At 38.6% G+C, this 13,003-nt stretch overlaps 1 protein-coding gene across 13 annotated transcripts in view; it reads right to left on the bottom strand.

The window, feature by feature from the left end:
• The window catches only part of LOC144372236 (palmitoyltransferase ZDHHC19-like), an 86,752-nt gene that overhangs the window by 19,314 nt on the left and 54,435 nt on the right, over positions 1-13,003 (bottom strand). For 7 of the 13 annotated variants that reach the window (XM_078035604.1, XM_078035611.1, XM_078035603.1 and 4 more), the window contains 7 exons: positions 10,940-11,087; positions 9,164-9,195; positions 8,577-8,681; positions 6,272-6,419; positions 4,473-4,504; positions 3,893-3,997; positions 518-622 (listed from right to left, as the gene is read on the bottom strand). In XM_078035604.1, coding sequence (XP_077891730.1) covers positions 536-622; positions 3,893-3,997; positions 4,473-4,504; positions 6,272-6,419; positions 8,577-8,681; positions 9,164-9,195; positions 10,940-11,087 — 657 coding nt within the window. In that variant the 3' untranslated portion in view covers positions 518-535. Of the gene's footprint in view, positions 1-517; positions 623-2,593; positions 3,624-3,892; positions 3,998-4,472; positions 4,505-6,271; positions 6,420-7,371; positions 8,316-8,576; positions 8,682-9,163; positions 9,196-10,939; positions 11,088-13,003 lie in introns of those variants that run through there. The other 6 variants (XR_013432292.1, XM_078035605.1, XM_078035606.1 and 3 more) reach the window with 6 other exon arrangements.

The raw sequence follows: 13,003 nt of genomic DNA on the forward strand, positions 1-13,003 counted from the left end.
CACATCACAGTGGAGCCCCCTTAGTACTTCTCTCCCTGGCTCCATCTGAGCCCATTACTGTTGAAATTCTCCTCAGCTGGGGAGGAATTTCACTCTCAACTGTCTTTAGAATGCCATCAAGGCTGTGAGAGAAATGTCAAAATGAGAAATAAAGTACATAATCTGGGGAAGAGGAAAGATCTAAATTTTAGGTAGCAGAGTTACCCACATTATGAAACAGAGAAAAAACAGAGTAATGGATGATCTCTCTGGAAAAGGGGACAAAGCATGGAAAGAAAAAAACAGTGAGTTAAGTATTCTAACTTTTAAAGAAGCCATTGATTTTTATTTTTCAAAAAAGTGGTTTTTGATGAGGACTCTTTAGGCAAAAACTTTAATTTAATCTTAAATTAATCTTCTCATAGTAAAACATTTTAAACTTGAAGGCTTTTGGAAATTATCTCTGAAAGTCAAATGCAAACAGCTGTTTTTCAAACACACATGCACAGATGTGCACACCAGGTCATTAGTCACTCACTGGTCTTGTATGGCCACGTCATGGGGCAGTGAAAGGCCGCACGTCTCCATCACCATCACCTTCCTCCATTACAATTGCTGATGTTTCCGGCCCCTTGGTGTTCAGCTGTGTTCAGAAGCAAAGGAAGACAAGCAAGATTAAAATGTGACCAGGTGTCCTTTTATTAAACAAACTTTAAGAAGTTATTTTTTCCATAGCTAATTTTTAAACGATTAAACCTCACTGGTTATCATACCACATATCAGTGAAAGATTAATGGCTTTTTTTTAGTAGACAAAACTGAGAAAAATGGCTCATTCTATGATAAAAAATAAAACTTGGTCTCACACACAAAGGTACATATCAAATAGTTTAAAGGTGATGTTTAATCTTTTCCAACCAGCAGAGCCTGGCATTAACAAGTGACAACCAGTGCTGGACCGCTCAGAACAGTGGCCAACCAGGGCACTGCCTGGGGTGTCCTAGCTGGACCAAGCCGAACTCTGCGGACTGAACGTGAAAGGAAAAGAAGTGAGCTAACATAAGAAAACAAAAATATCTTAACTAACTTCAAATAAATCAAAAAGCAACAAACTTCAAAACAAAACAATGTGTCTACCTTAAAATTAAGAATGTCTATTCGGTGAAGGATCCCTAGATTCACAAAGTGCCATTCTGAGTTATTTGCAATTATCCAGAAATCTATAAGGAACTCCTCAGAGTAAACACACACAACACACAAAAAGGAAGTCCTGTGGGAAAAGGAGCCATTCATTCCTAGAGCAGCCAGCGGGGCCGAGGGGCAAGCGACAAGATCCCCCAAATTACTGGTGATCCAATGGGAATACATTAAACGCTGTGCCCCTTGGGCCCACCAGGCTGGCGAAAACCAGACAATTGGGCAGTATCAAGTGCTGGGGAGGATGAGGAGGAAGGAAGCCTCCAGTGGAAGGCCAGAGAGATTAGCCTGTGTGACCCGTAACCCCATCCTGGGTGTGTATGCCAGAGAAGTTTCACACAAGCTCAGAAGGGACACCGAAAAGGATGTTGACCGTGGCCTGGAATGTGGTGCCAGGAGGTGGTGGCACCCCGGTGTCCGCTAAGTAAGGCAACGTGTGAGTGGAATGGGTCGATGCCCCTATGGGGTACCACGTGACAGATCTAGAATGAGCAGAGGCTACAGCTCCACACATACTGAGTGAAACCTATTGCACCACAATCTCACACAACAGTAAAAGCATATTCACTCCTGAACACCGTATCCTATAAGGACACAGTGATATTCAAAGATATAGAATAAACAAACAGGGTGCCGATGGGACAGGATGGTGGGAAGAAAGGCAGAAACGCCACAAAACCAGAATCCTTGCACGGGACTGTGATCCCAAAGTCCAAAACCAAATGGCTGTGCTCAGTTCTGCCTCAAATGTGTACACCAGGAAGTGTGTGCCAGAAAGGGGGCTCTAAAGGGTCCTGGGGAGAGGAGATGCCGTGGCTGAGACCCTAGTACCTTCGTTCTTGGAGAGTGTTCCAGGGCTTAAGCTGCAGCCCAGACACCACTCTGGAGAACGTGCCCCCAGCAAACTGCATTCCCAGCCCCCAAATGAGGATAAGGCCGCTGTTGGTCCTTGATGAGATCTAAGGCCCTGTGTCCCAGGCCTGGAAGCCCATAACCCAACCCTCATTTACTTCAAGTCACTCTTTGAATAAGAGCAACAGTTCATAGAACAGACATTTGGAGGAAGAGACAGGAGATGAAGGTGAGAGATGAGGGGGGAGACATCTTCTCCACGTCCTGGGGGCTGCACAATTCAGCAGGACCTGTCATGCAGCCACAGGCCCCCCAGGGCAGCCACGACCACTACACAACTAGCCAAGCAGCTAGGCTGGAGACCAGGGTCAATAGGAGATAGAGTCAAAGTTCATTCCTTGATTTTGCCTCAGCTTAAAGATAGGTTCTAACTCAGCTTCTGCTAACCCTGAGAGGGCAAAAATGCTTTGTCCTCAAGTCCTGGAGGGCCCTCCAAACAGGGTTTCAGCCCCAGACCTCAATGAGGTCCCCGGATTCCATGCCCAGATCAGCTGGCAGCTCCTTGCCTGAAAGCTTTGTCCCATCAAAGAAGAAAAACAGCTTGTGTCCAGAGAGTCCCATGGCCTCCTCATAGTGTGACACGAGGGTCTTGAGAGGAGAATCCTGAGACAACAAGATCTCCAGCATCTGGTGTTTCTCTTTGCCATGCACCCTGAGACGGAGCTGCTGGGATGTCTCTGTGGCCTCTGAAGAACTTGCTAGCATCACACAGTCAATGATGTCAGCCACTCCAAGCTTCAGAGTCCAGGGGGTGGCCGTAGGGGACAGTTCTGTCTCTCCAAAGAGCAAAAGAATCCTGCTTGGGGACACCCTGAGACGGGTGGCCATGTGGTCCACCACACTCTGAAGGGGCTCCGACATTCTGATGGGCAATCTGATCAGGTCGGCCCAGCACCGAATTTTCAGTGGGAAGAACCGGGGATCTTTATATTTCACTGTGGTAGTTTCCACTACAATAATCTATCATTAATCCAGCCTCATAACGTTTTATACAAATATAATGCATACCCTCCCTTTCACTTCAAAGAGCCAGTTGTAAGGAATATAGAAAACACAGCCTTCTGTCATTAGATGGGAATCAATGTTGGTCCTCAGAGCCACCACATCACAGGCCAGCCCCCTTAGTACTTCTCTCCCTGGCTCCATCTGAGCTCATTACTGCTGAAATTCTCCCTCAGCTGGTGGGGAATTTCACTCTCATCTGTCTTTTTTTTTTTTTTTTTAAGAGAGAGTGGGAGAGAATAGAGAGAGAGAATTTTTAATATTTATTTTTTAGTTCTCGGCGGACACAACATCTTTGTTGGTATGTGGTGCTGAGGATCTAACCCAGGTCGCACGCATGCCAGGCGAGCATGCTACCACTTGAGCCACATCCCCAGCCCATCAACTGTCTGTAGAATGTCATCAAGGCTTTGAGAGAAATGTCAAAAGGAGAAATAAAGTACATAATCTGGGGAAGAAGAAACATCTAAGTTCCAGGAAGAAGAGTTACCCACATTATGAAACAGAGAAAAAACACAGCAATAGATGATCTCTCTGGAAAAGGGGATAAAACATGGAAAGAAAAAACCCAGTGAGTTAAGTATTCTAACTTTTAAAGAAGCCATGGATTTTTATTATTCAAAAAAGTGGTTTTTGATGAGTACTCTTTAGGTAAAAACTTTAATTTAATCTTAAATTAATCTTCTCATAGTAAAATATTTTAAACTTGAAGCTTTTTGAAATTATCTCTGAGTGTCAAATGCAAACAGCTGTTTTTCGAACACACATGCACAGATGTGCACACCACGCCATTAGTCACTCACTGGTCTTGTATGGCCAAGTTGTGGGGCAGTGGAAGGTTGTTCCTCTCCATCACCATCCTCTTCCTCCATTACAATTGCTAATTTTTCCGGCCACTTGGTGTTCAGCTGTGTTCAGGAGCAAAAGGAAGACAAGCCAGGAAAAGTCAAAGATTAAAATGTGACCAGGTCTCCTTATATTCAACAAACTTTAAAAAGTTATTTTTTCCATAGCTAATTTTTAAATGATTAAACCTCACTGGTTACAATATATTCAATTGAAAAATAAAGATGATTTTCTGAAATATGGAAAAGTAAATAAACATATGATAAATATTCTGGAGTGCTATTTAGAAACATTAAATATTTCTTTACCTCTTATTTTATTTTTTAAACATTTTTTAAAAGTTGTTGATGAACCCTTATTTTATTTATTTGTATGTGGTGCTGAGAATGGAACCCAGTGTCTCATGCATGCCAAGCAAGCACACTAACACTGAGCCACAACCCCAGCCCTACCTCTTATTTTAGAAATTAAAAAAAAAAATTTGTTTTCGTAACCTTAATTAGAACAAGAACTATAAGAAATACATCATCAACTTACTGCTGGTCTTCCAGAAGGGAAGCAATCCTTCTCTGAAAATGAAAGGGAAAGGAATGTTAACAATTTACCACAGAAAACTTTTCTATGACAAAAAGAAAAATAATATAAAAGAGGAGCAAGTGAAATGTGTTAAAACTGATTTCATTTTAAGTAGAATTACTTCTCTAGATATATGATAGTAATAGTAACTTAAAAATAAAATTTATATGAGACTCAGCTACTAACTCTTTAATCTTAATGAAACCTTAAAATACATTTTGAAAAACCTGAATTGATCATTCAAATGACTGGATTTCATGGTATGTAAATTATACTTCAATCAAGTTATTAAAATATAATGGAGAACTAGCCTGGTAATTCCATGCCTATAATCCAAAGGGCTCAAGAGGCAGAGACAGGAGAATATTGTGTTCAAAGCCAGCCTAAGCAATTTAGCTAGGTGCTTAGAAATTCAATGCGACCCTGCCTCTACATAACATACAAAATAGAGCTGGGGATGTGGTTCAGGGGTTGAGTGACCCTGGGTTCAATCCCTGGTACCCTGCCCCCACCAAAGTGTAATGAAAACCATACCCACCCAAGCTGTATTAAAATAAAACATTTCTTCTTTAAGATACTTTCTTAAGCAGTAAAGGTGATTTGACAAATATTCTTGAGTACCAAGGAGCAAGGTGATATAAAGCCACCAAACATGGCAACTGGGAAAAGAATTCTTTTTGACATGGTTTGTTTCTTTGTAAAATGCAACTTACTAGTTGACTTAGACGTTCTAGGTGAAAGTACGAGCTTTTCCTAAGGATACCAGGTAAGTTATTTATAGAAAAAGTCAAGATCAGTATTACTTGCAAAGAACTCTACTTCTTTTTTGAACATAGCCTTTCTCTCTGTGATGATGTAAACATATTAAATACAATTAATCCAACCACATATGATTTTTGCATACTTAGATTATTTTTAAAAACTATATATATGACTTAGAGACGGAAAACATATTAAATAAAAATTATATATCTTGGGGTTGTAATGGGCAAAATCTACCCAGAGAGAAATGGGAGAAACGATGTTGCATCTTTTAATGTACAGTGCAATGAAGAGAAAGCAGCAGAACCAGCTTGGGGAAGGAGAGTCTAACTAAATCTCCAAAGACATTCCAGGGATCGCTCAACCAACTGCACCACATGGACTCCATTCCACCGATGCTACTTTACACAAACTGTTTTTAAAAATTTAGTATACTTCAACTCTTACTCACTGAGATTCTAATTCTGAGGAATAAATCCTTTGAGGTAAGGTATTTATTTTTATGTATTTGCATGTAATTTTTGAATAGAAAATACTTTTTATTTCAAGGTCTATGCATTTATAAAGCAAAAATTCCTTCTAGGCCACTGACAATAAACATATCTCTAGCATAAACATGTCTAGAAATCCACAATTTTTCCTTCTCAACTAAAAATCATTTAAACCCGTGAGAAGGAAAAAAAATACCCAAGTAAATGTAACAACATGGAACAAGTGTGAATCTCACTAGCATGTTGAATTATAATGTATAAGAAATATGGGGGAAAATGTAACAGATCCAATTCCATTCCTAACAAAATTATGAGATCAATGAAATCCTCAATCTCCAGATGATGTTCAAGAGCCATCCGGACAGTTGACAAAAAGCAGTATCTATGTAGGAGAAAGTAGAAACAATACAGTTTATCCTTTTATTTTTCCAGAAATGATCTTTTTATCTATCAGTGCTTCACAAGTTTCCATGGGATTCAGTCTTTTACCACTGTCTGAGGTCTCACCAGTAGGAGGAAAGCTGAGATTTTTCTTCTTCAAGGTGCTGGCGTTATAACACTTGTTGACACCCTGCACAGCTAGAGGATGCTCCGTTGGCCTTCCTTTGAGGACCCTGAAGGTTTGTGGCAACTGAGCCCCCTGCTCTGCCATGCCCTAACAAAGAGAAATTCAGACATGAGTTGTGGTTTGAATTGCTCTAATACTATCCATTTTCAGACATAAACATCAACATACACAAAACAAACCCATACACATAATTTTAGATTTGACTAAATTCTAAATGGTCTCGTTTTCTAAAACTCTACTTTTCCATATTTATTTTGCAAATCAACAGGAAAGATCCAAACAACGGAATGGGAATGGAGTGCTGGGTTTGTTTGGGGAGAGGGACAGAAGTGTCAAACCTGTATTTCCTCTTGTTCATCACCCACCAGAGTAGCTCCTAATGGAAAAGGCTTAAGCCAAGAGCATAAGTCAGGGGACAGCAAACAGGAAGAAGAATGCTTCCTTATGTCTGGTTCTGCTCGAACTTTACACAGATACAGAACACAGGGCGGCTGGCCCATTCCAACTTCAGCACTTCAAGGAATACAAAAATAGGGATTTGAAACCAAGAACCCACTTTATACAGTGTTTACTGTTTCAGATCTTTTTAGGCGGGGAGGAGGAGGAGTACAAGGGATTGAATTCAGGGGGCACTCAACCACTTAGCCATACCCTCACCCTTTTTCATTTTTGAGACAGGGGTCTCACTAAATTGCTTAGTTCCTCGCTTATTGCTGAGTCTGCCTTTGAACTTGCAAACCTCCTAAGTCAGCCTCACTAGCTTCTGCGATTACAGTCATGCTCCACTGAACCCAGCAATATATTACACTTTTTTTCCCTTAAATTCATTTGAAATGATCTAGTAGTACATTAAATGGTCATGCCATATTTTTAATTAATTTACTACTAATGATATTTGAGTTGACTTTTTGCTACATTTTGCTATCAAAATAATGGGACACAATCCATAATCTATGCTGTTCTATGGTTTCCCTAGGACACACATGCTAAAAATTGCATTTCTGGGTCAAAAGGTATGTAGGTGAAAGTAACATATTCATTTGTGATTTGGGATAGATACATGAAGGGATTTTTAAACAAATTTTTTTTGTGTGTGTGTGTTTGGTGTTTGGGATTAAACCCAGGGCCTTAAGCTGCTTAGTGATTAGGTAAGACTCCCTCTTATTATTGAATGTTTGCATCTTTGAATGATCACCCTCCACCATCATGTGACACCCCATGTCACACAGGACAATAATCTTAGGGTTCTTGTTCTTGGCCTGGAAGCTCTTATTGTCATTTTATATACATATCTCCTGCCTTTACTGTTATTATTTTTAGTTAAATGGTTTTATCTTTTAAAGATACTTTTATAAGAGACAAGACATTTATTTATTCAGGTTGGTAGAGGTGCTTTTGACTTGACTTTATTTGAGGAAGCGGTTAATAGCTTTTGGGAGATAGATTTTTTGGGTTGGTTTTTTCTATCAGAACTTCATTACACATCATGAAAACCCTTGAAACTGTCTCACAGCTCACTGATGCTATTGAATTTAAAAGTTGTTTTCATTTCTATCTTTATGTTTCACTGTGGTAGTTTCCACTACAATAATCTATCATTAATCCAGTCTCATAACATTTTACACAAATATATTGCATACTCTCCCTTTCATTTCAAAGAGCCAGTTGTAAGGAATATAGAAAACGTAGCCATCTGTCATGAGATGGGAATCCAATGGCGGTCCTCAGAGCCACCACATCACAGACCATTCCCCTTAGTACTTCTCTCCCTGGCTCCACCTGAGCTCATTACTGCTGAAATTCTCCCTCAGCAGGTGAGGAATTTCACTCTCAACTGTCTTTAGAATGCCATCAATGCTTTGAGGGAAATGTCAAAAGGAGAAATAAAGTACATAAGATGGGGAAGAAGAAACATTTAAGTTTTAGGTAGAAGAGTTACCCACATTATGAAACAGAGAAAAAACACAGCAATAGTTGATCTCTCTGGAAAGGGGGGCAAAGCATGGAAAGAAAAAACCCAGTGAGTTAAGTATTCTTTTAAAGAAACCATTGATTTTTATTATTCAAAAAAGTGGTTTTTGATGAGTACTCTTTAGGTAAAAACTCTAATCTTAAATTAATCTTCTCATAGTAAAATATGTTAAAGTTGAAGCCTTTTTGAAATTATCTCTGAAAGTCAAATGCAAACAGCTGTTTTTCAAACACACATGCACAGATGTGCACACCAGGTCATTAGTCACTCACTGGTCTTGTGTGGCCACGTTGTGGGGCAGTGAAAGGCTGCACCTCTCCATCACCATCCTCTTCCTCCATTACTATTGCTGATGTTTCCGGTCCATTGGTGTTCAGCTGTGTTCAGGAGCAAAGGAAGACAAGCCAGGAAAAGTCAAAGATTAAAAGGTGACCAGGTCTCTTTTTTTAAAACAAACTTTAAGAAGTTATTTTTTCCATAGCTAATTTTTAAATGATTAATCCTCACTGCTTCCAATATATTCAATTAAAATTAAAGATGATTTTCTGAAATATGGAAAAGTAAATAAACATTATGATAAATATTCTGGAGTGCTATTTAGAAACATTAAACATTTCTTTACCTCTTATTTTATTTTTTTAAACTTTTTTTAAAAGTTGTTGATGAACCCTTATTTTATTTATTTGTATGTGGTGCTGAGAATGGAACCCAGTGCCTCATGCATGCCAGGCAAGCACACTAACACTGAGCCACTACCCCAGCCCTACCTCTTATTTTAGAAATTAAAAAAATGAAAAACAGATTTCTTTTGGTAACATTAATTAGAGCAAGAACTATAAGAAATACATCATCAACTTACTGCTGGTGTTCCAGAAGGGAAGCAATCCTTCTCTGAAAGTGAAAGGGAAAGGAATGTTAACAATGTATCACAGAAAACTTTTCTATAATATAATAAATAATATAAATGAGGAGCATCTGAAATGTGTTAAAACCGATTTCATTTTAAGTAGAATTACTTCTCTAGAAATATGACAGTAATAGTAACAAAAATAATAATTTAATAAGACTCAGCTACTAACTCTATAATCTTAAGCAAACCTTAAAAAAATACATTTGGTAAAACCTGAATTGATCTTTCAAATGATTGGATTTCATGGTATGTAAATTATACTTCAATGAAGTTATTAAAATGTAATGGAGCCCTGGCCTGGTATTTCCATGCCTGTAATCCAATCGGCCTAAGTGGCAAAGACAGGAGGATCTTGAGTTCAAAGCCAGCCTCAGCAATTTAGCTAGGTGCTTAGAAACTCAGTGCGACCCTGCCTCTACATAACACACAAAATAGAGCTGGGGATGTGGTTCAGGGGTTGAGTGACCCTGGGTTCAACCCCCGGTACCCAGCCCCCACCAAAGTGTAATGAAACCCATACCCACCCAAGCTGTATTAAAATAATACATTCCTTGTTTAAGATACTTTCTTAAGCACTAAAGGTGATATGACAAATACTCTTGAGTATCAAAGAGCAAGGGGATATAAAGCCACCAAACATGGCAAGTGGGAAAAGAATTTTGACATGGTTTGTTTCTTTGTAAAATGCAACTTGCTAGTTGACTCAGAAGTTCTAGGTAAAAGTACGAGCTTTTCCTAAGGATACCAGATAAGTTATTTATAGAAAAGGTCAAGATCAGTATTAGTTGCAAAGAAGTCTATTTCTATTTTGAACATAGCCTTTCTCTCTGTGATGATGTAAACATATTAAATACAATTAATCCAACCACATATGATTTTTGCATACTTAGATTACTTTTAAAACTATATAATGACTTTAGAGATGGAAAGCATATTAAATAAAAATTAGATATCTTGGGGTTGTAATGGGCAAAATCTGCACAGAGAGAAATGAGAGAAATGATGTTGCATCTTTTAAAGTTCAGTGCAAAGAAGAGAAAGCAGCAGAACCAGCGAGGAGAAGGGGAGTCTAACTAAATCTCCAAAGACATACCAGGGATCAGTCAACCAACTGCACCTCGTGGACTTCATTCCAATGCTGCCTTACACAAACTGTTGTTAAAAATCCAGTATATTTTACTTCTTACCCACTTAGATTCTAATTCTGAAGAATAAATTTTTTGAGGTAAGATGTTTATTTTTATAATATTTGAATAGAAAATACTTTTTATTTCAAGGTCTATGCATTTATAAAGCAAAAATTCCTTCTAGGCTACTGGCAATAAACATATCTCTAGCATAAACATGTCTAGAAATCAACAATTTTTCCTTCTCAACTAAAAAACATTTAAACCCGTGAGGAGAAAAAAAAAAAACCCAAGTAAATGTAACAACATGGAACAAGTGTGAATCCCACTAACATGTTGAATTATAATGTATAAGAAATGTGGAAAACTATGTAACAGATCCAATTCCAGTTCTAACAAAATTATGAGATCAATGAAATCCTCAATCTCCAGATGATGTTCAAGAGCCATCCAGACAGTTGACAAAAAGAGTATCTATGTAGGAGAAATAGGAACAAAAAAGTGTAGCCTTTTATTTTTCCAGAAATGATCTTTTTATCTATCAGTGCTTCACAAGTTTCCATGGGATTCAGTCTTTTACCACAGTCTGAGGTCTCACCAGTAGGAGGAAATCTGAGATTTTTCTTCTTCAAGGTGCTGGCGTTATAATACTTGTTGACACCCCGCACAGCTAGAGGATGCTCCGTTGGCTTTCCTTTGAGGACCCTGAAGGTTTGTGGCAACTGAGCCCCCTGCTCTGCCATGCCCTAACAAAGAGAAATTCAGACATGAGTTGTGGTTTGAATTGCTCTAATACTATCCATTTTCAGAGATAAACATCAACATACATAAAACAAACCCATACACATAATTTTAGATTTGACTAAAATCTAAATGGTCTTGTTTTCTAATACTCTACTTTTCCATATTTATTTTGTAAATCAACAGGAAAGATCCAAACAGAGGAATGGGAATGGAGTGCTGGGTTTGTTTGGGGAGAGGGACAGAAGTGTCAAACCTGTATTTCCCCTTGTTCTTCACCTACCAGAGTAGCTCCTAATTGAAAAGGCTTAAGCCAAGAGCAAAAGTCAGGGACAGCAGACAGAAAGAAGGATCCTTTCTTATGTCTGGTTCTTCTCTAGGCTTAGACAGAGAACACAGGATGGCAGGCTCATTCCAACCTCAGCAATTCAGGGAATACAAATGTAGTGTTTTGAAACCAAGAACCCACTTTATACAGTGATTACTGTTTAAGATCTTTTTTGGTGGGGAGGAGGAGGAGTACCAGGGATTAAATTCAGGGGCACTCAACCACTCAGCCATACCCTCAGCCTTTTTTATTTTTTGAGACAGGGTCTCACTAAATTGCTTAGTTCCTCGATTAGTTGCTGAGTCTGGCTTTGGACTTGCAAACCTCCTAAATCAGTCTCACAAGCTGCTGGGATTACAATCATGCTCCACTGAACCCAGGAAAACATTACAGTTTTTTCCGCTAAATTCATTTCAAATAATCTTGTAGTACATTACATGGTCATGCCATATTTTTAATCAATTTACTACTAATGATATTTGAGTTGATTTTTTAAAACATTTTGCTAGCTAAATAATGGGACAAAACCCATAATATGTGCTGTTCTCTGGTTCCCCAAGGACACACATGCTAAATATTACATTTCTGAGTCAAAATGTATGTATTTGAAAAAGTAAGATATTCATTTGTGATTTGGGATATACACATAAAGGGTTTTTACTTTATTTGTTTTTATTTTATTTATTTATTTATTTATTTACTTTTTTTTTTTTTTTTTTTTTTGCTGTTTGGTATTTGGGATTAAACCCAGGGCATCAAGCTGGTAAGCACCTGCTAAACATTACCACAAGTTACCTTTACTTCCAAGGTCTTAATGTTATGGAGAAAATTGGCTTTTTCCTCCCCCATCTGCTGGACTGGGGACTGAATCCAAGGGTGCTTTAACACAGAGCTTCATCCCCAGTCCTCTACCCTTTTGCAAATTTGGGACAAGAGTCTTGTTAAGACCCCAACACATGTATCAAACCTGTGATCATCCTACCACTACGTGGAGCCTCTGGGATTACAGGGTGAACCAACGTGCTTGGCTACACAAGTTATTATCATTATTATTATGATCATTAATACTATTATTATTCGGGATTTACAGTCTCACCAATTTCCCCAGGCTTATCTCAAACTCATGGACTCAAGTGATCTTTATGTATCAGTCTGCAGAGTAGCTGGAAATACAGGCATGTGCCACAAAGCCCAGCTTTCATGTTTATTTAAAAAAATATATTAGTTGTAGATGGACACAATACCTTTATTTTATTTATTTTTATATAGTGCTAAGGCTCTAACCCAGGGCTTCAAGCCTGCTGGGAAAGCACTGTAACAGTGAGCCACATCCCTAGCCCTAATGTTTTTATTCTTTAAATTGTTTTTGGAAGTACTAGGTATTGAAGCCAGGAGCATTATACCACTGAGCTACATTCCCAGCCCTTTTTACTTTGAGGTAGGGTCTTGCTAAAACTGCCCAGGCTGGTCTCAAACTTATGATCCTTTTGCCTCAGCCTCCTGAGCTACTGGGATGATAGGCAGACATCACTATGCCCAGTCATCTTAAATTGCTCTTTTTTATTCTGGGATTCCTATCTCATGTAAAATGTC

Source organism: Ictidomys tridecemlineatus (assembly GCF_052094955.1).
Source record: "Ictidomys tridecemlineatus isolate mIctTri1 chromosome 3 unlocalized genomic scaffold, mIctTri1.hap1 SUPER_3_unloc_1, whole genome shotgun sequence".
In the NCBI taxonomy this organism is placed as follows: Eukaryota; Metazoa; Chordata; class Mammalia; order Rodentia; family Sciuridae; genus Ictidomys; species Ictidomys tridecemlineatus.